The sequence below is a fragment of the Lithobates pipiens genome, unplaced genomic scaffold, assembly GCF_037356315.1.
Source record: "Lithobates pipiens isolate NorthernLeopardFrog02 unplaced genomic scaffold, aLitPip1_a1.2 Scaffold_30, whole genome shotgun sequence".
In the NCBI taxonomy this organism is placed as follows: domain Eukaryota; kingdom Metazoa; phylum Chordata; class Amphibia; order Anura; family Ranidae; genus Lithobates; species Lithobates pipiens.
The window spans coordinates 8,563,796-8,590,330 of NW_027507791.1; the positions used below are offsets into that span (position 1 = coordinate 8,563,796).

A 26,535-nucleotide genomic window follows, 5' to 3' on the forward strand; every position below is an offset into this window, starting at 1 on the left:
ACGCTTCAAGTTCTATGCTATGTTGATAGTCCTCTTACTCTTCCTCATCATTTTCGCAGGGTTGTCTGATACTAAGTGATGAGCTGAACCATGCCTCATTGGTCTTGGGGGCCCGCCTTTCCGGGGCAACAATACGCATCTTCAAACATAATAGTAAGTGCAGCAAGATTTAATCAAACATTGTTTTCCTCTTATCCTTGTGGAGACAATTGCCTTTTTTTTTTTTTTTTTTGCCTTGACTAATATCTCTGTGGGTTCCAAACCACACACCTAGGTGCAGTGATGAGAGAAAATGATGGATCTTGGGAGAGTAAGGTCCCTCTGTGCTTGCAAATAAGCCCTTGTTTTCTTTCTTCCAGACATGCAAAGCCTGGAGAAGCTGCTAAAAGATGCCATTGTACAGGGCCAGCCTCGCACACATAGACCCTGGAAGAAGATCCTTATTGTTGTGGAAGGGATTTACAGGTGAGTGAGGGGGTGTTAATTGCGATTGGACAGCTGATGCTGTGATGATGGGGAGGGAGCTGAAGGTTGGACATCTCTTGGGTTATTAATGTTGAACCTTCTCATCCCACTTCTAGCATGGAGGGCTCCATTGTCCGCTTACCCGAAGTTATTGCCTTGAAGAAGAAGTACAAAGCCTACTTGTACCTGGACGAGGCGCACAGCATTGGTGCACTGGGACCAAATGGCAGAGGGGTGGTGGACTATTTTGGCTTGGACCCCCAAGATGTGGACATTATGATGGGGACATTTACTAAGAGTTTTGGTGGTGCTGGAGGCTACATTGGTGGCAGTAGGGTGAGTACCGCATCTCCTAGTCTCTGTATGGCCCGTCTTCATCCAATCAGAACGCGTTGCTGATTACGTAGTGTGGAATTTTAATTGTATTTGGTGTGGCCTGGTAGACAAGCTTCTATCTTTAACCCCTTGAGCACCGGCGCCTCCCAACCCTTTAAGGGGTTTTAGATGGGGTTTATGGTCATGTGACCACTGTGATTGGCTGGCTGTCACGGCGGTCACATGATCAGAAAGCTCCTGATTGCAAGCAGCGATTGGGAGCCTCTGGTAATTGTGCCAGGAGCGGGCAGGGCGTGCGCTCTCAACACAGATTTTTTTCCAATATATTTGCAAAATATGTGGCTGCTCTGTGCCAAGGCCCACCCGCCGAGGGGCTGCATATAGGCTGTTAAGCACAAGACTGCTTAAACTGAAAGTAATAAATGCAAAATGTTACAATTTGTTTTTTTTTCACCATTTAGGCTCTGGATATGCATGTAATTACACGATTACAATAAAGTATATAGGGGTTGTTTTACTGGCCAGTCTTGTGATTCCTCCATTCCCCTGCCAAATAACGCAGCCAGAGCCTCAGCACTGAAGCATGAGCACAGCCATTACCCTTCCCACCTGACTGGATAATAAAGGAGCAGCAGGAGACTGAAGAAATTATACATCTGCACACTCTGCTCTCTCCTCCATTCAAAACATGTTCCCTGCAGTAAAACCTGATCGGCTTCTAGTGCTGCTCGATCTTTTAGTGCTGCTATACTGGGATATGTTAAAGTAGATGTTCACCCTAAAACCTGTAAATCTACAATCTAAAACTAACCTATCTAGTCCTGTAAAGAACAAATCACTATACTTGCCTTTTTCTGAAGCCGATCTTGTCCGGTCTCCAGCAGTGGAAGCCCTGTGCAGTAGACAGCCGACAACGGTTGGAAGTGACGTCACCCAGAGTTACTATGGGGCTTCCAATGTTGGCTGCCTCCTCTGCACACGCCTAACACAAAGAAGACGATGGTTAACAGCTCGGCGTGTGGACAGGACCAGAGCGGCTTCAGAAAAGGTGTGTGACGATTTCTTCTTCACAGGGCTAGATAAAGTTATTTTTAGATCATGGATGCCAGTAGAATGACAGATTTAAGTTTTAGGGTGAACTTCTACTTGTTCTAAAGGCTGAAGGTTTTTTGCCTTAACACATTAAGGTAAAAACCTCCCCCCACCCCCCCAGGATATCGACCCCTGATAATCATCCACTCTGGACTCCCCCGGTCAGTATGCTCTGGGTATAAACAGTACCCTTCCCTACAACAGAGTTAGTAGTTTGGAAGGGTTGCCTATAAACTGTAGAGAGGGGTAGCTGCGGACATGGTATACTTTTTGCTTTTTTGTAAAAGTGTTTGACACAGTTCCCCACACACAACTGTGTAAGGTAAAGTCTACAGACTTGGAAAGATCAGTTTATAAATGGATAGAAAACTCACTAAAAGACAGAATTCATAGAGTAGTGGCTAATAATTCTTACTCTGAATGGTCAAAGGATTTCAATGGTGTACCCCAATGTTCAGTGCTGGGACCCTTACTTTTTAACATCTTTATAAATGATATTGGGTCTGGCAAATGAGGTTTAATGTTGATAAATGTAAAGTTATGAACTTGGGAGCTAAGAATATGCATGAATCATACGTACTAGGGGGAGTACAACTGGGGGAATCCATACTGTGGGAAGGATCTGGGGGTTTTGGTAAATCATAAGCTCGATAACGTGCAATGCCAAGCTGCGGTTTCCAAAGTGAGCAAAGTCCTTTCTTGTATTAGGAGAGGTATGGACTCCAGAGAGCGAGAGCATTTTACCACTGTACAAATCATTAGTAAGACCTCACCTGGAATATGCGGTTCAGTTTTGGGCACCAGTTCTCAAAAAAGGATATCGGTGAACTGGAGAAAGTGCAGAGAAGAGCAACCAAACTGATAAGAGACATGGAGGAGCTCAGCTATGAGGAAAGATTAGAGGAACTGAATTTATTCTCTTGAGATGATTAAGGGGGGATATGATCAACGTGTACAAATATATAGGGAGGTCCATATAGTGAAGTTGGTGTTATTCACTTTACAACCAACAAAGGGGACAAGGGGGCACTCTTTACGTCTAGAGGAAAAGAGATTTCATCTCCAAATACGGAAAGGTTTCTTCACAGTAAGAGCAGTGAAAATGTGGAATAGACTCCCTGCAGAGGTGGTTCTGGCCAGCTCAGTCGATTGCTTTAAGAAAGGCCTGGATTATTTCCTAAATGTACATAATATAACTGGGCACTGATATTTATAGGTAAAGTTGATCCGGGGAAAATCCGATTGCCTCTCGGGGGGTCAGAAGGGAATTTTTTCCCCTGCTGTAGCAAATTGGAGAATGCTTTGCTGTTTTTTTTTTTTTTGCCTTCCTCTGGATCAACTGTAGCTGAGGGATTGCGTATATGGGATTGTATGTATTTATTTTTTGTTTTGGTTGAACTAGATGGACTTGTGTCTTTTTTCAACCTGACTAACTATGTAAATCATATAAACCATATAATGAGCTTTATTCTATAATGACTTACGACTCTGGAATTTTATTATTTGGGTTCTAGTTGGTGATCATCACTTCTCAGTGTTGGAATTTTATGACTCGTATATGGTAATCGGGGTGGTTTCTTATACTTCCATATTTGTCTCCTCGCCAGGTCCTTATAGACTATCTACGAAAACACTCGCACAGCACTGCATACGCTACCTCCATGTCTCCGCCTGTGGCAGAGCAGATCATTACCGCTATGAAGTGCATCATGGGAGAAGATGGCACCACTCTGGGTGAGTATTCCAGGATCATTTCAGTAATGGGAGGGGTCTGCCATATTGGTGCTGTCTGCCATATGACACATGACTACCCAAAAAGGCTGCTTAAAGCAGTATTAAACCACAAAACAAAAATCTATTGTAATATAGCTAAACAATCCTTAGATGTGATGGCTACATTCGTTTTTATTTTTTTTTTAGGCTTTTTTCCCTCCTATCCTGTGAATCCTGCCAGTAGCACACTTCCTGTCTTGGGCTTCATGTACACTATAGCAGGAACTACAGAAGGAAAAAGATAAATGGTTTTCAGAATTCTTTATAAATACGTGAAAAGTGTGGCGTACATTTCTATTTGACCCTCTTTACTCTGATACTCCTTACTAAAATCTTGTGGAACCAATCGCCTTCAGAAGTCACCTGATTAGTAAATAGTCAACCTGTGTGTAATTTAATCTCAGTATAAATACAGCTGTTCTTTAAAGCCCTCAGAGGTTTGTTAGAGAACCCTAGTGAACAACGGCATCATGAAGGCCAAGGAACACACCAGACAGGTCAGGGATAAAGTTGTGGAGAAGTTTAAAGCAGGGTTAGGTTATGTGGAAAAAAAAAAATCCCAAGCTTTGAACATCTCACAGTGCACTGTTCAATCCATCATCTGAAAATGAAAGGGGTATGGCACAACTGCAAAAACCTACCAAGACATGGACGTCCACCTAAACTGACAGGCCGGGCAAGGAGAGCATTCATCAGAGAAGCAGCCAAGAAGCCCATGGTAGCACTGGAGGAACTGCTGAGATCCACAGCTCAGGGGGGAGAATCTGTCCACAGGACAACTTAGTCGTTCTCTCCACAAATCTGCCCTTTATGGAGGAGTGGCAAGAAGAAAGTCATTTTTTAAAGAAAGCAATAAGAAATCCTGTTTGTGAGAAGCCATGTGAGGGACACAGCAGACATGTGGAAAAAGGTGCTCAGATGAGACCAAAATTGAACTTTTTGGCCTAAAAGCAAAATGCTGTGTATGTCGGAAAAGTAACACTGCACATCACCCTGAACACACCTTCCCCACCGTGAAACATGGTGGTGGCAGTGTCATGTTGTGGGTATGCTTTTCTTCAGCAGGGTCAGGGAAGCTGGTCAGAGTTGATGGGAAGATGGATGCAGCCAAAAACACAACAATCTTGGAAGAAAACTTATTGGGCTGGGTTCCCACTTCCTGCGTCTCACAGCAGGGGGTCCAGTGCATCCCTGTTTACCATTTTTCAGGTTCCAATCGGGTCCAATTTTTCACCTGAATTTGCACTGGAAACTGAGCTAGAGACACACAGGACCCTTTTTCGGTGCACTCTGCGGCTGCTCCGGAGCTGTGTGAACAGGCTCCATTGGGAGTCAGTCTCCTGTCATGCGAATTGTATGCAGAGAAATTTGCATTAGTGTCAACCCAGCCTTCGAGTCTGCAAAAGACTTGAGACTGGGGTGGAGGTTCACATTCCAGCAGGACAACGACCCTAAACATACAACTAGAGCTACAATGGAATGGTTTAGATCAAAGCATATTTGTGTTAGAATGGCCCAGTCACAGTCCAGACCTAAATCCAATTGAGAATCTGCGGCAAGACTTGAAAATTGCTGTTCAGACGCTCTCCATCCAATCTGACAGAGCTTGAGCCATTTTGCAAAGAGGAATGGGCAAAAAATGTCACACTCTAGATGTGCAAAGCTGGTAGAGACACCCCCAAAAAGACTTGTAGCTGTAATTGCAGTGAAAGGCGGTTCTACAAAGCATTGACTCAGGGGGGCGCCATACAAATGTACCCCACACTTTACACATATTTATTTGTAAAAAAAATGTTGTAAACCATTTATCATTTTCCTTCCACTTCATAATTATGTGCCACTTTGTGTTGGTCTAGCACATAAAATCCCAATAAACTAAATTTAGGTTTTTGGTTGTAACCTGACAAAGTGTGGAAAATTTCAAGATTATGGTGACTGACATTCCCCAGCTCTCTGCTCATGGAGCTCTGAGAGCCGAGCGATCAGCAGCATTTTATCGCTCAGCTCCCAGTGTTGGAGTCGACGGGGGACAGATGCAACATCCACTTTGGCAAGCATAATTCTTAAATCCCATACTTTTAATGTAAGTGGTGGGCCAGGGATTGTCGGGCTTGAGAAGAATGAGCTTAGAAAATATGGCAGGCTCTATGTGACTTGCAACTTGTATTGCACATTGGGAGAAGCTCACAGTGTGCAGTGAAATCGGAGTAGGAGAGGAGTCGATACAACTGTACAGGACTGAAGGAAAGGCCGGAGTTCATCTTTAACCCCTGTGAGGTTAGATTACCCCAAGTCTTTATCCAAAGATGTAAGAAACAATATTTTAGAGAGTACCACGTAAAATGTAACAAAAAATAAAAATTATATCATAATTTGAGTTTCATTCACAAGACGGCTTTACACTGTTTGGGGGCGGGGCTTCAGAGCAGCACAAGCTTGGTGCATGTGTATGATGTCTTATGACCACGGAGTGTGGCCCTGGGCTGTTGTATTGGTGCTCTGTGGTGGCTGCTCTATGAATGGGGAACGATGGGAGGGAGATGTAAAAGCAATGCATGAATTTCTGGGCCCACTTTGCCCTCTGTATCCTATCAGGGAGATTTCCCTTCTTACTGTCTCATGGTCCAAAACCTTTTAGTTCTGCACTCCCGTGACCTGTTATCAGCAGACAGCGGGCTGACATCGGAGCCAGTCCAGGCTGTGAAAAGATGGCAACAATATGGTCGGTATCTACCAACAACCCTGGACCGGCACCTGGCTCGGCCTCTGAGCCAGCTGCCCATTTTGTCCTCTGTATCGGGGATCGAAGGGGGTCAGGTGAGTAAAACGGTGGCTAGGGGGGCGGTCACTGTCGGTTTTTTTTTTTTCACCTTGATGCATCCTATGCATCAAGGTGAAAAAAAAAAAAAACATGAAGGTTTACAACCCCTTTTAATGATAAATAGTTTATTAATAATGTTCAGTAAGGCTAGGACTCCAGTATGTCAGGTGGTTAGAGGCATTTTTGCTTTCAATTTAGTGCTTTCAATTATTGGAGTTATGATTTCTGTTGTAAGGTTGGATCTCAGAATCGGATTGTAGGGGGGCAGTGTGGGCAACGATTCCCAGTGCAGGTGTACAGATTGGCCACTAGAGGGAGATGTGCAGTCACAAATTTGAAGGCTGCATGCAGTATAGTGCTGTATACATTGAGTACCATGAATATGTATGTAACGTGTCGGATATCGCACTACACTGGGCATTACAACAATCTGTGTCTTTGTTCCTTTCTGCTGACTCCAGCATTCATCCGCCCTCTGTCTGCCTGTCCGTACGTTTATACAGTGGGCGCCCGGGTGGCACAGGACGCTGCATGGAGCCTGTCTGCTATGTAAATGTTCAGATAATATGTATTAGAGTTTTGGAGAATGTATGGAAAGGACTGACAAATGTACTTGCCGTGTTACCCATACCAGCCATTCGTGTTCTTCACTTTATCTACATGAATGAGATTGGTTATGGACAGCGCAGACAATGTTTCTTCTGTATATCAGTCAGTAATATATTAACACCGCCAGCCTGTTACAGTGCGGTTGTTTTATACCCCTTAACCATGTTCTGCAGTGAAATATTTTTCTTTCGCCCCCATCCCAGGGTGACCACAAACATTCAGATTTTCTTATAGGAAACTGACTTCAGACCTTCTTTTCTAATAGGCAGTACGTGTGGAATGCCACAGTACTGATTGTCCTGCACAGTGGTTGTCCACTGGGATATACACTATATTTCCAAAAGTATTGGGACACCTGCCTTTATTTATATACACATACACATACACATACACATACACACACACACACACACATACACACACATATACACACACATACATACACACACATACACACACACACGAACTTTAAAGGCATCCCAGTCTTGGTCCGTAGGGTTCAATATTGAGTTGGCCCACCCTTTGCAGCTATAACAGCTTCAACTCTTCTGGGAAGGCTGCCCACAAGGTTTAGGAGTGTGTCTATGGGAATGTTTGACTATTCTTCCAGAAGTGCATTTGTGAGGTCAGGCACTGATGTTTGACAAGAAGGTCTGGCTTGCAGTTTCCACTCCAATTCATCCCAAAGGAGTTCTATCGGGTTGAGGTCAGGACTCCACCCCAAAATTGCTCATCCATGTCTTTTATGGACCTTGCTTTGTGCACTTGGCCAAATCATTTGGTGGAGGAGAGATTATGGAGTGGGGTTGTTTTTCAGGTTGTTCTTAGTTCTAGTAAAAGGAACTCTTAAGGTGGCAGCATACCAAGACATTTTGGACAATTTTATGCTCCCAACTTTGTGGGAACAGTTTGGGGATGGCCTCTTCCTGTTCCAACATGACTGCACACCAGTGCACAAAGCAAGGTCCATAAAGACATGGATGAGCGAGTTTGGCATAGAGGAAGTTGACTGGCCTGCACAGAGTCCTGACCTCAACCCGATAGAACACCTTTGGGATGAATTAGAGCAGAGACTGCGAGCCAGGCCTTCTTATCTGTCAACATCAACATCAGTGCCTGACCTCACAAATGCGCTTCGGGAAGAATGGTCAAACATTCCCATAGACTCACTCCTAAACCTTGTGGACAGCCTTCGTGGAAGCGGTTATAGCCGCAAACGGTGGGCCAACTCCATATTGAACCCTATTTCCTAAGACTGGGATGCCATTAAGTTTCATGTGTAAAGGCAGGCATCCCAATAGTTGGAAGAGGTGATGGTTGGTGGGCAGTGTCATTGGGGTGTATGCTGGACACTATCATGTAAGGGCCTAAGCTGCCAGTAACGGTCTGCCACCGGCAGATGTCCCAAGCAACCCAGTTTGCAGCCGGAGGGATCTGCAGCTCTTTTAGCCGAATGCATGCAGCCTACATCACACTACAGGGGGACACGTCACACAGCTCCGAATTAAAGAGGACCTGTATTGTGGAAGCAGAGGACATGAATAGTCACTGGCATTGGCTGTGCTCCCTTTGGCCGATCCTTTCCCTATTGCTGACTTACCATGCCTTGTCTCTGTATAGAGCTGGCCGTCCTGAGGTGGGGCTTTTTTTTTTTTTCTTCTCTCAAGTCAGTTTGCCCACTTTTTCCACTGGTGCTCGGATAATAGGTGGGGTAATAGAAGTTGTGGCACCACAGATGGCAAGAATGGCTGACAAAGAAGCAGGAGGATCTTTGGAACTGCAGGTTCTCAGGTATGGCTTCCTCTCCAGCAAGGAAAACAGTGAGCAGCACAGTAGTGACCTCACCAAATCTAGTGAGACTAGCAGTCAGAGGCAGCAGTGCCTAAGACGATCTTGCACTGCAGCTATGAGACTACAGGACAGGAGCGCTTAGATGCAGGTAGCGCAGTGCTGTGTTTTTTTTTTTTTTTTTTTTTTTTTTTTCTAGAAGTGATCCAAGTCCTAAATGTTTGCTCTTTAGACCCAGTTAACCTTCCTAAATGACATATCTTCACTTTGTGAGCTCAGTTGATTGGTTTACATTCAAAGGAACCATGTACTGGTAAGTACTGAGCACTAGGTGGCGCTGGTGTAACGGCTGCCATTTAGTAGTAGGAACTCCGTGCAGACTGTCTGGCGTCCGTACATGCAGCATCATTTCCTGGCTCACTATGGCACTGTCAACACCAGGAAGGACCGGGGTCTACCCATAGCAGCCAGTTCATGTTTAACTAAAAGATTAAATCTGGTTGTGAAGGATTACTGGTACTGTTGGGGAGTCTAGTGGATTTGTATTTCCACCTATGTTCTCCACTCCACCTCGCTCTGCATGCTGCATTTTCATTATTAGATTGTAAGCTCTTCTTAGCAGGGCCCTCTTAATCCTCTTGTGTTTGTATTATAACTGTATTGTCTCCCTTTTTTCTATTGTAAAGTGCTACATAAACTGATGGTGCTATATAAATCCTGTATAATAATAATAATGAAGATTGTAGCATGAGCTTTGAGATGTAGATAGAGATGGGGGACTTCATGTATGAAGGGCGGTTTACCATTGGAGTCCTTAAACAATACAAAAACCCATTGTGATTCTGGGTGTCGACTTCTCTCAATTTTGCTGGGCATGACCCCCTCTGGATTTCTATGTTCCAAGTCACACACAGGATATGTGATCCTAAGAAACATCTGTAATGTCGACTACTGTATGGGGTATGAGCCGTGATTACACCTTTTTTATGAATTCGGCCCTTTGTGTGACCTCTGACCTCCTGAGATCAGGTCCCGGGACACAGGTCTCTGTCTGACTCCACAAACAAGAGGCTCTACTTACACTTCTAAAGCGGTGGGGTGGAGCGTGTAATCAGCCCCTTAACCTGGGACCTTCCCTCCTTCTCTGTCTCATTGTATGTCAGACTTATGTATACAGAACTTCTTCTCCAGAGTAAACACACCTTATTTCAAAGCCACAGGGAGCCTCAAGAGGACCCGTCACAATAGCAGAGGCTTATCTTGTCCAAATCCCAGAAACCATGCTAGTCTCAGGGGGCATGCACACAGTGACATGCTAACCAGGAGATGAGCACAGACAGTAGGAGCCTCGCCTATGTCTCCTACCAGCTCTTCTGGTTCCCTTTTTTATCATGCTTATGCCCTGTACACACGGTCGGACATTCCGACGACAAAATCCGTTAGATTTTTTTTATTTATTTTTTTCAGACGGATTTTGGCCCAAACTTGTTTTGCATACACACGGTCGCACAAAGTTGTCGGAAAGTCCGATCATTCAGAATGAGGTGACGTACAACACGTACGACGGGACTATAAAGAGGCCAATAGCTTTCATCTCGTAATTTATTCTGAGCATGCGTGGAACTTTGTGAATTGTCTACACATGATTGGAATTTTAAATGATTCGATTTATAATTAGAAAATTTTTGATCCTGCTCTCAAACTTTTGTGTTGGAAATTCCGATGGAAAAAGTCCGCTAGAACCCACACACAATTGGAATTTCCGGCAACACGATCTGATCGCACATATTCCGTCAAAGTCCAATTGCGTGTACAGGGCATTAGGCCTCTTGCACACTGCAGCTTGAAAATGCTCAGTACAGCTTTTTTTGTTTTTTTTCTGCGCTTAAATACAGCCTATTAATTTGTAATGTGTCCATACACACAGTTATGTAAACAAGCACCATGTATTCTTCAGTAAAAAAAAAAAAAAAAAAAAATATATAGAGAAATCTGCATTTTTGCTCAGTAATTTACGCCTCATGCACATTTTGCGCAAATGCACACAGATTTGTCCATTGACATTGTCCAAGAACAAGTTTTCGTGAAAATGTGCGAATTCGTGCGAACGCTTATGCATGAAGATGCATACGGAAAAAGGGGGGAAAAAAAAACACTCCTGAAAAAGTAGATTCTCAAACAGGAGTGTTGTGTGCAAGAGGCCTTTAAAGACAGTATTGTATAGTGATCAGTCTATGTATGGAGTGTGCCCAGTGATGGCATAATGTCCTCTTGAGGCCAGAGAGCAATCCCTTGCGAATGTTTGCTGAAGAGCTGCCCCCCCCCCCCCCCCCCACTAAAGTGGCTAAGGTGGCTGACCTTGGACCAGCCTTGAAAAGGCATGCTCAGAAGATCTAGGCATGTATGAATACGTAAGGCTCTTTCAGAGGTCAACCTCCTCTCAGAAGTCTGCCAACCCTTTTATGGCTCCTCCTGAACCAGATTTGTGCTCAGGTTAGGGTATGAGGTGTCTGGAAGGGAGACAGGTGAGCACATGAAAAAAATGAGCACCACGGCTGCCCTTGTTTTTGGAGGTCCTCCCTTTGTGTTTAAGCCCCGTACACCCAGGCAGAATGGCGGGGATTTGTTGGTTAAAAAAATAAATAAAAAGTGTGTATGTCAGTCTGTGACTGAAACCGGGCCATTTGGCTGGCTGTCGAACGTGCATGCTGGAAAACCAGACTTCTAATTGGTGCTCTCGGCCAATGGTAGAGAGCGCTGATCGCAGTGTTCAGAACACAACAGCTCAGCATGGGAGATTGCTGAACTAACCTCGCATCGTTAGTACAGCGGCTCTAACCGGAGGTCGTGCAACCTGCTGGATTGCATGAAAAGCAACCGTAGTGTGTCCCCAGCTTTAACCTGAAGAGCTTGCACTCTTACAATGATCACCCAGAATGACAATCGGTATCATGGCCGGAGAATACCCTTTGTTCTTGCTCTGATTAGACCTTGTGCGGCTTGCGAGTGGAGACTTCAGGACCTGGCACATCTTGGCAGCTGTGTATTCCAGAGATAAGGTCCGTTTGTACAGGTGGGAGCCACACAGACACCTGTTCTCTGAGCCCAGACCTGCTTTCACCCCCCCCCCCCCCTTCCACTTTGTCATTAACTCTTTGGGATTCATTTACGAAAACTGGAGAGTGCAAAATCTGGTGCAGCTGTGCATAGAAACCAGTCAGCTTTATATTAATAATTATTTTTATTTTTTTTGCAAAAGCTAAAATTAGAAGCTGATTGGCTTCCATGCACAGCTGCACTGGATTTTGCACTCTATTTTAGTAAATCAACCCCATAGTGTCTTTTCGCAAACTTTGCCGATTTGAATTTTTGATCTTTGGGACTTGTTAAGTTCAGCAAATGGTTTTCTGTGGAACGGGTTAGGCTGGGCATTCATGGCTCAAATTTTGACAGATTTTTGCTGAATCTGCCAAAATGCCAGCTGTCTGCATCGCCCAGCTTGATAACACTTGTTTGCAAAATTGTAAGAGTCTGGTGGAATATTGGATTTTATTACCCACCAGTGAGCACAGGTAAGCATGGGTTGATTTACTAAAACTGGAGAGTGCAAAATTTGGTGCGACTCAGCATAGAAACCAGTCTGCTTTTAACTTCAGCTTGTTCAATTTAAGCAGTTGTATTCCCCGCTTTGTGATTTTTACCTGCGGGTAAGCCTAGAATAAGGCTTACCTCCTAGATAAAATGAATATCTCCTAAATGTGCACTGTTTAGGAGATATTCACCTTGATTGCAGCTGGTGATGTTAACGGTGCATACGCTCCGACCGAAGATCTGGACTTTTAGAGCTTCGTGCCGAGACCGAGGGGGTCCCATGCATAGGAGTGACATCATTGTGGCTCCGGGCGCTCACACAGCCGGAGTACACAAATGTGGAAGATAGACCTGGGGAAGATGTCGGCAGTGACGGCAACAGTGACCAGAATTTTTTTTTTTTTTTTTTTAAACTCCCATGGTTTACTACTGCTTTAAAGTGATTGTAAGGGCAGAAGGTTTTTTTTTTTGTTTTTTTGGTTTTTTTGGTTTTTTTTTATCGATCATAATGCATTCTATGCATTAAAGGGGTTGTAAAGGATAATATTTTTTCACCTTAATGCATTCTATGCATTAAGGTGAAAAAACATCTGACAGTCCCGGCGCCCCCAGCCCCCCCGTTTTACTTACCTCACCCCTCGAAAAGTCCCGTGCTCGTCCCCAACGTCCTTTCCACCGTTCAGCCTGGCCGCTGATTGGCTGGAGTGGATGGATGGAAAGCAGCGCAGCCATTGGCTCGCGCTGTTGTCAATCACATCCACTGACGCGGAGCGCCGGGAGGGCGGGGCGGTGTGATACAGCGAGCGGCTATAGCCGCCGGCTGTATCACGGGAGCGCGCCCGCAGATGCTTCTCACCATGTGAGGGAGCTCGCATGAACGTGAGAAGCATCTGCGTGAGGAAGCGGAGACAGCAGCGAGGGGCCCCAGAAGAGCAGGTTCGGGGCCACTCTGTGCAAAACGAGCTGCACGATGGAGGTAAGTATAACATGTTTGTTATTTAAAAAAAAAAAATCACTTTACAATCCCTTTAAGATAAAAAGCCTTCTGTGTGCAGCAGATCCCCCCCCCCCCCCCTTTCCTTACTCGAGCCCGTCTGTCAAGTGATGTCCACGATTATCTCAGCCATCCGAGATTCTTCTTCTCACTGCTTGGCTGAGACACAGCAGGGGTGCCATTGACTGCCGCTTCTGTCAGTCAGCTAGCCAATCGGGGGAGAGAGAGGGTGGGGTCGGGGCTCTGTGTCTGAATGGACACAGGGAGCTGAGACTCGGCTCGGGTGCCCCCATAGTAAGTTGCTTGCTGTGGGAGCACTGAACAGGAGGGAGGGGCCAGGATCACAGGAGAGGGACCTGAGAAGAGGAGGATCCAGGCTGCTCTGTGAAAATCCACTGCAACAGAGCAGGAAAGTATAACTTGTTTTTTTTCCCCCCAGAAAAAAAAATGACTTTAAAATCAGTTTAAGCTTTGCCAAAAATAAAAACTTTGAAGCTGTTTTTTTTTTCTAGGTAGAGCTGCACCAGATTTTGCCCTGTACTGTTTTAGTAAATCAATCCCATGTTTAGTTCCTTTGCAACCCAGCCTGGTGCTGGGCCTGGTTATTGAATAGCTGGGTGTATTGCTTGGTGTCCCTGGGCTGCTCTGGGATTGGCTGCTTGCAGCCATTGAGGAATTTTTTCTTGCCGTCTTGTCTGGCAGAATGAAGCAGGAATTTCACATTGTCTCTAAACGCTCAGATTTACCGCTGTCTATAAGAGAATCCTCTGCCATGTAGTTGTGCTCTGATCTGCTCTCTGGCCTGTAAACTGACCTGCCCTGTGACTCTTCAGTCATTCAGAAGTTTGATTTTTACGAGAGCAGCAAATGTTTGTCTTCCACAGGCAGTCCTGTCCTCCCCAAGGTGTGAACCTGTAAATGCCCTGAATTGTCTGACCTCCCAGGGGGTGCGACACTTCCACAGCCCAAACCTCTCACCTTGTGTGTCCCATACACAGGGGTCATCACACGATCTCCGTCGCCATCGCAGCAACAATTTTGTAGCCCTGTGGGCTCCTTATTCTGAAGATCTGCAGGAGCACACATTCCACAACCTATATCGTCTACACCAGCCATTCCCAACCAGAGTTCAGTGGATCCCCCCTATGGTTCTCCAGGGTTGACTAGGGGTCCCTTGAGCTAACTGTCCTCCCATCTGATGGCTTCTGCATAGTTCCAGGTCCAAGGCCACTTGGCAGAGCCAGCGGCATGGCTGCCACTCCTCTCTAAGGCCCCATTCACACCTGAGCGTAGCGTTTTCAGGGTGAAAATCGCACAATTTTTGCTGCATTTTTACCATGATTTTGTATCGGTTTTTATTGCGTTTTGCTGCGTTTTTTTTGTGCAGGGCAAAAGGTCACCAATGTAAAATGAAGAAAACGCCCAAATCTGCCCGGTTCAAGAAACAAAAAAGGGCCCAGAACTTGTTTGAGCTTCAGGCGACTTGGAGTGGCGATGTGAACCATCTCCATTGAGAATAATAGATTTTTTTTTTTTTCCCCTCTATCATTTTGTAGCTTCAGGCTTCAAGCTACAAAACACTCAGGTGTGAATGGGGCCTAAGGGTTGCATTCTTCAGACTTGCCAACACCAACATAAGGGACATTTTCTCAATGACCCCCGATGGACTAATCTTACCAGGGGTTCCCTAAGATCTGAAAACTATTTTTCTGGGGCGGAAAAAATGTTCAGTAAGGCTGGTCTACATGTACACAACCAGGTCTGCTCCTATTAACCACCAAGAATTCCGTAATTTATTTTTATTTTTTCTTCAGAGCAAGCTTGGGGAAACTTAGTGGTGTTTCCAAGCTCCTATCCCTTCTTCAGCAATGCATACATTTTCCAGCATGCTGTTTTTTTTTTTTTTTTTTTTTTTTTCAGATGCCAGTAGTAATCTTGTTGGTCGCTACACACTTGTATGAGGCAGATTCCCAAGGTGAAAACACTGAACTACAGTAGCATCCACAAAGGCTGTTGGCCTATTAGAGATCGTGATGACATCCGCCCGCCTCAGTAAATTTGTTCAGGCTTGGCCCAAATGTGTGTTTTATATTTTAGCCTCTTCTTGCCAAATGCATGCAAATATGCAGTCGGGCTTTATCGCTGAGTATTTGCATGCAGTAGCGCTGATAGAGCTGTGCCAGAAGCGTGTGCCCTGCACAGTTACCAGCGGCTAACTGAAAGCTCCTGTTGCTTGCAATCGGAAGCTTTCTGATCATGTTGTTGTTGTTGTTGTTATTATTATTGTTATTATTTAGGATTTATATAGCACCAGCAATTTACGCATCACTTTACAATATAAAAAGGAGACTATACAGTTACAATACAATAAAATACAAGAGGATTAAGAGGGCCCTGCTCAGAAGAGCTTACAATCTAATAGGGTGGGGCAGGTGGTACAAAAGGTTATAACTGTGGGGAATGAGCTGATGGAAGTGGTAGGAGATTAGTTTGAGACGTGATAGGCTTCCCTGAATAGATGAGTTTTCAGGGATCGCCTGAAGGTAGCGAGAGTAGGGGATAGCCGGACCAGTGGAGGTAGCGAGTTCCAAACGATTGGAGAGGTTCTGGAGAAGTCCTGGAGATGAGTATGGGAGGAGGAGACTAGAGAGCTTGGGAGTAGGAGGTCTTGAGGAGAACGGAGGGGACGATTTGGGTGATATTTGGAGACAAGTTTGGTGATGTAGCTCGGGGCAGAGTTGTGAATGGCTTTGTATGTTGTGGTTAGTATTTTGAATTTAATTCGCTGGGTGATTGGGAGCCAGTGTAGGGATTGGAGGAGAGGGTTGGCAGACAGTGAGCGGTTGGTAAGGTCGATAAGTCTGGCAGCAGCATTCATGATAGCCTGTGGAGAGGCAAGCCAATGAGAAGGGAGTTGCAATAGTCAAGGCGAGATATAACAAGGGAGTGAATGAGGAGCTTGGTGGTTTCATTTGTTAAAAAGGGGCGAATTTTAGAGATGTTACAGAGGTAAAATCTACAAACTTTTGACAATGATTGGACTTGGGGCTGAAATGACAAGTCAGAATCTAGGGTTTCACCTAGTACCCTGGCATGAGGGGAGGGCCTGATGGTTGCATTGTTATTTTGATGGAAAGGTCATGGAGGGAGGCATGTGCAGGGGGGAATTTTAATAGCTCAGTTTTAGAGATGTTTAGTTTAAGGAAGTGGTGCGACATCCATGCTGATATGTCAGTTAGCAGGTTAGTAATGCGAGAGGAGACTGAAGGAGTGCGGTGAGGAGTAGACAGATAGATTTGGGTGTCATCGGCGTATAAGTGGTATTGGAAGCCGTGGGCGGTTATCAAGTGACCAAGGGAGGAGGTGTAAAAAGAGAAGAGAAGGGGTCCAAGAACAGAGCCTTGGGGGACCCCCACAGAAAGAGGCAATGGAGAGGAGGATACAGAGTTGTAGGTGACACTGAAGGAGCACTGTGATAGATAGGCAGAGAACCAGAAAAGAGCAGAATCTCGGAGGCCAAGGGAAAGTAGTTTGAGGAGGAGCGGGTGGTCAACAGTATCAAAGGCAGCAGAGAGGTCAAGTAGTAGGCGTATGGAGTACTGGCTGTTGGTTTTAGCAGTTAGTAGATCGTTGGTGAGTTTTAGTAAGGCAGTTTCCGTGGAGTGCTGCGAGCGAAAGCCAGACTGTAATGGGTCAAGAAGGTTATTTTCACTGAGGTAGGAGCTAAGTCGGTTGTAGACTAAGTGTTCTAGAAGTTTAGAGGTGAATGGGAGCAATGAGATAGGTCTTGAGTTGTTCAGGTTGATGGGGTCCAGTGAGGGTTTTTAAGTATGGGGGTGATCTGCGCATGTTTTAGAGGGGAGGGGAAGGTGCCACTTGAGAGGGAGAGATTGAAGATGAGTGAGGGAGCATAGGATAGAATTAGAGGGTGACCTTAATAGTTGTGAGGGAACAGGGTCCAAGGGACAATTGGTTAGGTGAACATCTGAGAAAAGTTTTGCAACCTCTTCAGTAGTAGCCAATTCAAAAGAGGAGAGTGTTGAATGTGCTATTAGGCCAGGTATGTTGGGTGGGGAAGATGTACGCACAGCAGAGGTGTCCTCACGAATTGCATCAATCCTTGTCTTTGAAGTGACTGGCAATCTCTTGGGCAGTGAGTGAGTTAGTGGGTAGAGGGGGTGGGGGACGAAGCAGAGAGTTAAAAGTTGAGAAGAGCCGACGGGGATTGGATGACAAAGTATTAATAAGAGATACAAAGTAGGCTTGTTTGGCAGAATGGAGGCAGGAATTGTGTTTTAGAAGGGCAGATTTGTATATGGTGAAGTCTTGGAGGCGTTTTGGTTTTACGTCACAGCCGTTCAAGAGCACGGCAGCATGGTGGTGTAGTGGTTAGCACTCTCACCTAGCAGTAAGAAGGGTCGCTGGTTCAAATCCCAACCACGACACTACCTGCCTGGAGTTTGCATGTTCTCCCTGTGCCTGCATGGGTTTCCTCCGGGTACTCCGGCTTCCTCCCACACTCCAAAGACATGCAGGTAGGTTAATTGGCTTCTGTCCAAAATTTACCCTAGTATAAGAATGGGGACCTTGGATTGTGGGCTTCTTGAGGGTAGGGACCGATGTGAGTGTGCAATTTACAGGGATAGGGACAATTGTAGACACTCACTCAGGTTGAACTGGATGGACTGGTGTCTTTATTCAACCTTGCTAACTATGAAACTATGAAACTATGAAGAGCACGGCAATGTCTCTTGAGATTTCTAGTGTTGTCAGTTTGCCAGGGTTGTAATGGTCGGGACCATAAGACCCACCTCTAAAGCCCTTTAAGGGCCAGTAGGCACGGGCTCTTAGGGGTTAACTAAAAATAAACATCATACTTACCTGCTCTGTGTAATGGTTTTGCACAGAGCTGCCCAGATTTCACCTCCTCCCGGGTACCCCGCTGGTGGTTCTTTCCCAGGCCTTGGCTCTCGTGCACCGTGTTGGATTGAGATTGGGCTCAGATAAGTGCAGGCAGTCCTTGCATTGCATTCACCCGACTTACACACGACTCGTACTCAACAGGAAGTGAGAGGAAAGCTAGAAAGGGATATTCACTCATGTAAAAGTGATCGGAAAAAGGTGTCCCCACTGAAGCTTTATCACCAATCCTTGTTTCCACGACAACCCAACATTTTCAAAATCCAATTGTCAGAGGGACAGGAAGGAAGGTGAAATCTTCTGAACAGGGAGATCGACTCCCTCTGGCCAAGTGCCCCCACAGCAAGCAGCTTGCTGTGGGGGCCCCAGCCAGGCACAATCTTGAGCCACGGCTCTGTGCGTTCATTCACACATGGAGCCGTGACTCGACCCCAACTCCTTCACCTCTTGATTGGCTCACTGACTACCTTTTGGCCAGTGGCTCCCGCTGCTGTCAATCACAATCAGGAGTGCGAGTCCCTGGAGAGGCAAGGCTCTCATGGGCATCGCTGGATTAAGAGGGGACTCTGGTAAATATTTGGGGTGGCTGCTACACACTGCCTTTTACAACTATGTTTAAACTATTTTTTTTTTGGCTGGAGTTATACTTAAAAAAATAAAAATAAAAAAAATAATAATGTTCCAGCTTGTGTATAAATTCAAGTTACAAACAAACCTCTAGTTTGTAAACCGATATTCTCATTGTGTGTACCAGACAGTTGTCCCTAAAACAGGTGTATCCATTGTAAGATTTGACCTTACCTCTTGTTCTGGGGGGCGGGTTAAAATGTTGGATTTTCCCTTACTTTGTTTCAGTGATAATGGTCACCCGGACTAAGTGATGCCTCTTCCCCATGGGGACACAGATGGCAATAAAAACTCTTCAAAAGGTCCAACCTTCTTCCTCAGCTTTTCATAATTAAGAAAACAATACTATAAATTTGCAGCAAATTAATAAAAAAAAAAAATTGTGTACCTGGGTAAAATCTGTAATAAACTGTTTGGATGGGTTCAGTTTTTAAATGAACATGTCAAGGTACCCTGACCTGTACAGTATAACCCGCATGAGCTGGTAGTGTGCAAAGGGTTCTGGCGGAAGCTGAGGATGTCTTTATGAGAGGGGACAGCAGCTGGATATAGGCAGAATGTGATGATCAGCTCTTGTATCTGTGCGTGTGGGGGGGGGGGGGGGGGGAATTCCTGGACGGGTGATTTACACTCCTTGGAGCCGGACATGTTCCCTGGGGAGGGAGAGGATTGGGCTCAGCCAGGAATTGTAAACATTGTCCACATCAAAGAGGAAAGTGGATACTTGTTAGAGGGGCCACTCCACCATCCCCAGCATCTGGATGTGATAAAGCTGGAGGAGGAGGAGACCCCGGCTCTCTTAACCCTTTCATGGACTCAGGAGGGAGGATTGCATCTTACATCTTTGTGTGTGTGGAGCCGATCCACTTAATCTGTAACAGAGATTGACCATTTGGAGGGGGGGGCTTCTATCCAGTTATAAATATTAATGACCTTGATAAAGATTTTTAGTTACATGAAGTGGAATTTTGTCCAATAGGATGGTGGCTGTGTGGTTGCCCTGGAAATACTAATGCCAGCAAAACCGCGGGAGTGGGTATTGTGTGTGTAAAAATAAAGGCCTGATTAGGCATGGGAGGGATTATTCCCCCCCCCCACCGACTGTGTTGATGGGGGAAGCTAGCGATTTTTCTTTCCTGCAACCCATGGCTCTGTGCTTGATGTGCCCAGGGTAGTCGGGTCATCATTCTGTATATAAAGTGGGGGGGAGGGGGGCTTATTTTGTGCTTATGGTGCCATGATGGGGGGGGGGGGGGGTTGTCGATTGTCATTATCTTGTGTATAAGGTCCCAGGGGGAGGGGGTTGGTGCCTGGTTTAGTTTGTGGGTGAAGAGAGAGGGTGGGGGGATTATTCTGTGTATATACAGTGCCTGATGTGGGGGGGTTTATCGTAAAGCATTGGGTGCATTATGCATTAATATGGGGGGTCAGGTTATTTGTCTACAAGGTGTAGGCTGAGGGGGGGGGGGAGGGGATATATTTGTGTAAGGTGCCTGGTTTAGGGGGAGGGTGTCATAATTCTGTGTATACGGTTCCCTCATATAGGGTGGTGGTGGGGGGGGGGGTTCTGTGTATAAGGTGCCTGGTGTAGTGGGTGGGAGTAGTGTATTCGGTGCTCATTGTATTTTGTGTATAAGGTGCCTGGTTTGGGTGTGGGTCATAATTCTGTGCATAAGGTTGCCTGATAGAGAGAGGAGGGGGTGGGGGGGAGTTAGTTTGTGTATAAGGTACCTGGTGTAGTGGGATGGGGTTCATTGTATTGGGTGCCTGGTGCAGTAATAGTGGGGGGGGGGGGGGTGTTGTGTTCCTGTTTTCCTCTCCTGTGATGGCTGGAATTATCCCTGACCCGTCACATCCTCTGATAATTGCCCCAGGGCAGACGGAGGGGCCTCCCTTTATACAATTACAGGCCTGCAAGATCAGAGGAAGAAAAAAAAATTGATTCCAGATTGTGTGGGGCCCGGAATAAGAGACAGGCCGGGAGCCAGAGGAGCTGCTCTATCTGTGTACTTCCTTTCCTTATTCCTCTATTCTTCACAGCATTGTGCGATGTCCAAAATTGTACAACAATTGGAATTCAAATATCACCTTTTATTTGACATAAGGTGCACACAGCCCTCCGGGGGGGGGGTTGTATGTGTGATTTAACCAACACCACCAAAACATGAGCTCCCGGCAATTTTTATTCCCATAGAATAGAAAGTAGAGCTGCCAATTGGGGTGGGGGGGAACATATGCAATCGCGATTATTCATATAAACAATCCATGTCAGAGCTATAAAAATGTATAATAGTACTAGGACATTGGAGTGTAAGCTCCTCTGGTGCAGAGGCTGATGCGACTGGCGCAGGGTTATCTGTGCTGTGGAATATGTCAGAGCTATATAAATAATAGTGTGTGCACCAGAGGAGCTTACACTCTAATGTCCCAGCACAGTTGCACACTATTATATTTATGTAGCTCTGACATATTCTGCGGTGCTGTAGAGAAACTATTGAGCTGGGCACATCAGCCTCTGCACCAGAGGAGCTTACGCTCTAATGTCCCACCACAGGCAGAGGCTGCTGTGCCCAGCTTAATGTATTTTCTACAGCATATGTCAGAGCTCTATAAATAATAATGGTGTGTGACTGTGGTGGGACATTGGAGTGTAAGCTCCTCTGGTGCACACAATCTACATTTTTATATAGCTCAGAAAATATTGAGTTGGACACATCAGTCTCTGCACCAGAGGAGCTTACACTCTGTCCCACCACAATCACACATTTATGTAGCTCTGACATTCTGCCGTGCTGCAGAGAAAATATTAAGCTGAGCACATCAGCCTCTGACTGTGGTGGGACATTAGAGTGTAAGCTCCTCTGGTGCAGAGGCAGATGCGACTTTTCTCTGTACAACACTGAGGTATATGTCAGCTATATAAATGTATACTAGTGGGACATTGGCGTGTACATTTTTGTTTAAAATCTTGCAAACCTACAGAATATATACACAAACAAACAAACTTGCATCAGCAAATAACAGAAGAGAAAAAAAATTTTTTAATAAGTTTTTTTCTGAAAATAACATAAATAGAACTGTATACAAAGAAACATAATTTTATTATCTGTAAACTACTAAATTATGCAAAACACAACCCTACTTCAACCTAAACACACCCTCTGGCTAACCGAAACCATTGAGCTGCGCACATCAGCCTCTGACTGTTTGACATTAGAGTGTAAGCTCCTCTGGTGCAGAGGCTGATGTGCCCAGCTCAGTGGCTTCTCTACAGCACCACAGTATATGTCAGAGCTATAGAAATGTATATTAAGTGTGTGACTGTTGTTTGACATTAGAGTGTAAGCTTCTCTGGTGCACACACTAGTCTACATTTTATATAGCGTTGACCTATTCTGCGCTGCTGTACAGAAACCATCGAGCTGGGCACATCAGTCTCTGCACCAGAGGAGCTTACACTCTAATGTCCCACCACAGTCCCACCCTATTATTTATTATACATTTATGTAGCGCTGACATATACTGTGGTGCCGCAGAGAAAATATTGAGCTGGGCACATCTGCCTCGGACTGTGGTGGGACATTGGAGTGTAAGCTTCTCTGGTGCAGAGACTGATGTGTCCAGCACAGTGGCTTCTCGACAGCACTGCAGAATATGTCAGCTATATAAATATATAATAATAGTGTGTGACTATGGTTGGGCATTAGAGTGTAAGCTCCTCTGGTGCAGTTGTCATTGTTGGCAAAGAGCTCCAACTTGGCTCGCACTTCCCTCCCCCATTGATCCCCAGGCTCGGGTTGGTTCCAATGCCATCTGTCTTCTCTCCATCTATTGGAACTCTCATTCAGTATCGGTATTATTCTAGTGACCACACATGGACTGATCTTTTCACTGCAGCTGATTGAATCATTGCCGCGGTCTGTAGGGAAAGTGATAACCGGCACCTTTTGGGTATCGGAAGAGCTGATAATTGCCAGGGATTTTTTTTTTTATTCCCATTTATCGATCCTTTTTAAGGGAGCTGACAGTAAAGGGAGCAGATTTGCCATTTATGTGTGGATCCCCCATCACCTGGGTCAGGCAGAAGATGACAGCGGGGTCCCACCGGTAGTGGAGAATGCATCAAGGATTGTCAGATGTCTTTTCAGCTGTCATTCTTGGCGGAGTACCGGTCTGTAGTCGGCATTACTTTTCAGGGAGATAATGGGATGGCGGAAATGAATAATAATCGGGTACAGATGGCGGGGTTGTGTGACGTAGGAAGATGCTCGGTGTCTGCGGCCGTAACTGGCGCGGTGAAGTGCTCAGTCTGGAGATGATCCTCTTAGTGGAAGGATGTGTGTTAACCCTTTATTGACCTGCACAGTTGCCCTCTGGTGTCTCCTGGGTGAGGAAAGGGAGGGTGGCATTACCGTTGCACAACTTTCATCTATACTGAAAGCGAATCTTCACTGCATCTGAGTGCCACAAACCAAAAACATTTATTTAATAATCAAAGCAAACTCCCCCATCCATCCATCCATCCATGTCATAGTGCTTTATTTTGCTTTATGAAAAACACCCGCTCCCCCCTAGCATTTTTTGGCGTGGCCATCTCGAGTAAGGGCAGATGATTCATGTAACATTTTACTTTCTGGAATCCATCTGCCCTTAGCACATGCATGCAGGCAGGAGAGTGTGCTTGGCTGTGAAAAAACCCCTCCTGAAGACTCCTGGGATGTACGACCTCATTTGCCAAGGCAAAAAACCAGGAGGTAACTGAAAAAGTTTAAAACCAGTAAATAAGGTATACTTTCCTATCTATTTACCAATGCTATTGGCATGAGGAGTGTTTCTTTCCTCAATAAAAACAGTTTGAACACAAACAAAAAAAAATGATTGGGAGAGTGAAGTTCCACTTTGACCCCTTCACGCCGACGTAACGCAAATATGCATCCTTCGGCTTTAAGGGGTTGTACCGGGGTGATGCCTTCAGCTGCACACATTACCCTATACCGTTTTTGGAGCGGACGGTCAGCTTTCTTGTAATAACCAATGTGGCTAAGCAGCCAATCAGCTGTTCTTAAAGGCAGCAGGAGAGGATGCCCCCCTGACAGCATTCTGCGGCTCACCCGTCCCATGAGAGGCCGCAACGGCCAGCCGACGCATCTGCTGGCAGCCGGAGACCCGAACAATGCCGGCATCAGCTTTGATTGGCTATCGGATCTAATAACCTGAAAGCAATGCCATGACAACACTTCCAGTTAAAGGTGCAAAATTGTAAAAATTGCAGTATTCAAAACGGCTAACCTTGACTATTTGAATGCTTTTAAGTGCAAAGGAGGGTTTTAGGGTCTTAAAGACCCCAGATCTGTCTATAAAGAGTACCTGTCACTGCCTATTACTGTCACGAGGGATATTTACATTCCGTGTGACAGCAAAAATTGACCAAAAAAATTAAAGGGATAGTGTCAAAATAAGAAATTAACTTAAAGCGCCCCATCCCTTGCAAAAGTGAACGCATATGTAAGTCGCACCTGCAAATGTAAACAGTGTTCAAACCACACATGTGAGGTATTGCTGCAATCGCTAGAGCAATAATTCTAGAACTAGACCTCCTCTGTAACTCTAAACTGGTAACCTGTATTATTATTATTATTATTATTATTATTATTATTATTATTATTATTATTATTTTTTTTAATTATTATTATTGTACAGGATTTATATAGCGCCGACAGTTTACGCAGTGCTTTACAACATTAGGTAGAAATGTTTAAAGTGCCGCCTGTGGAGAGTTTGAAGTACCGCCGTTTGTCGTCATTCCACGAGCATGTGTAATTTTAAAGCGTGACCTGTTGAGTATGTATTTACTCGGCATAACATCTTTCACATTATACAAAAAAGGCTAACTTTTAGTGTGTGTGTGTGTGTGTTGTTGTTGTGGTTTTTTTTTTTTGTTTGTTTGTTTTTTATTCCTGAAAGTGTATTTTTTTTTCCCCCAAAAAAATGCATTTGAAAGGCCACTGCTCAAATACAGTGTGACATAAAATGTTGCGGTCGCTATTTCATGATCTAGGGCAGTGATGGCGAACCTTGGCACTCCAGATGTTTTGGAACTACATTTCCCATGATGCTCAACTACACTGCAGAGTGCATGAGCATCATGGGAAATGTAGTTCCAAAACATCTGGGGTGCCAAGGTTCGCCATCACTGATCTAGGGTCTCTACTAAAAGATATATTTACTGTAAAAAAAAAAAAAAAATATATATATATATATATATATATATATATATATATATATATATATATATATATATATATATATATATATATATATATATATATATATATATATAAAATTTTTATCTCTATCTTTCATCATTTCTAGCTCTACGGTATCTATAATATATATGTTTGGGAGTTCGAAGTAATTTTCTAGCAAAAAAAAAATACTGATTTTTAACTTGTAAGCAAGAAGTGTCAGAAAAAGGGTTAGGAATCGCTGAAGTCTGTCCTACCTTCTTTGCATGCACAGTACTTCAGTACCTGACACCCTCTAATACATCTAGGGGCCCATTCTCACAGGGCCCTAGTGAAACTCTGCAGTTATTGCCAAGGGGTCAGCCAGGGCCAGATTTAGTCAATGACCGCCGCCATCACCATTGCTCACATGCAAATGCTCGTTTGAGTGGCTGCATGCGATTAAAGTAAACGCTGCTTTGTCACTTTTACTACCTACAGGTAAGCTTATAATAAATCTTAGCGGTAGGTAAAATGAATACCTCCTCAATGTGCACTGTCACATGTTTTGCAGCCAGTGATGTCACCGGCACATGCAACACTGCGTGCGCTGTCAATGCACAGCACTGTGGTTCAACTGGAACACCTAGTAGTGACATAATTGTGACTTGGCCAAGTGAAGTCTAAGAGGAGCAGTACACACAATGAGGAACACCCAATCTGATTGCAGGATCCACACAGAGGTGCCTGGGCTCAGTGTGTCCGTACACAACCAAAACGAGACAAAATGGATGGATTGAGCCGGCAACACTGTTGTCCATATAGCAATTTATTGGTGACTGGTTACAAAGGAGTGACCATAAAACAAAAATCTGGCACGTTTTGGTGAGATCCTTAGCATGCTATGACTATGTTTTATGGTCACTCCTTTGTAACCAGTCACCAATAAGTTGCCATATGGGCTACAGTGTTTCCGGCTCAATCCATCCATTTTGTATTGCGGCACGGCCATTCAAACAGCCAGAGAACCCGGAAGGAAGATTGGGTGAAGATGGAAGCTCTGGGAGCGGCGATGGTGATCTGTTTTACAAGTCTTTTCATAATGGGCTAGTATGCCATTCACTTGCAAGGGTGCCATTCTTATCCGGCCATCTGAGTGAGGCCTAATGCAGGAGCAGAGCATGGAAAGCTCTCATTGCACAGTTGGATAAATGGCTGTATATATAGGTTTTATCTGAGATATAAACCAGCGGCTCTGGATGTACATTTGCTCAGGCATGGGATTGGAATATTTC

At 44.9% G+C, this 26,535-nt stretch overlaps 1 protein-coding gene across 2 annotated transcripts in view; it reads left to right on the forward strand.

Annotated features, from left to right (window-relative positions):
- SPTLC2 (serine palmitoyltransferase long chain base subunit 2) overlaps positions 1–26,535 on the forward strand; it is a 74,051-nt gene that overhangs the window by 43,185 nt on the left and 4,331 nt on the right. For both annotated transcript variants that reach the window (XM_077463594.1, XM_077463596.1), the window contains exons 6-9: positions 60–153; positions 360–465; positions 582–801; positions 3,501–3,627. In XM_077463594.1, coding sequence (XP_077319720.1) covers positions 60–153; positions 360–465; positions 582–801; positions 3,501–3,627 — 547 coding nt within the window. The remainder of the gene's footprint in view (positions 1–59; positions 154–359; positions 466–581; positions 802–3,500; positions 3,628–26,535) is intronic.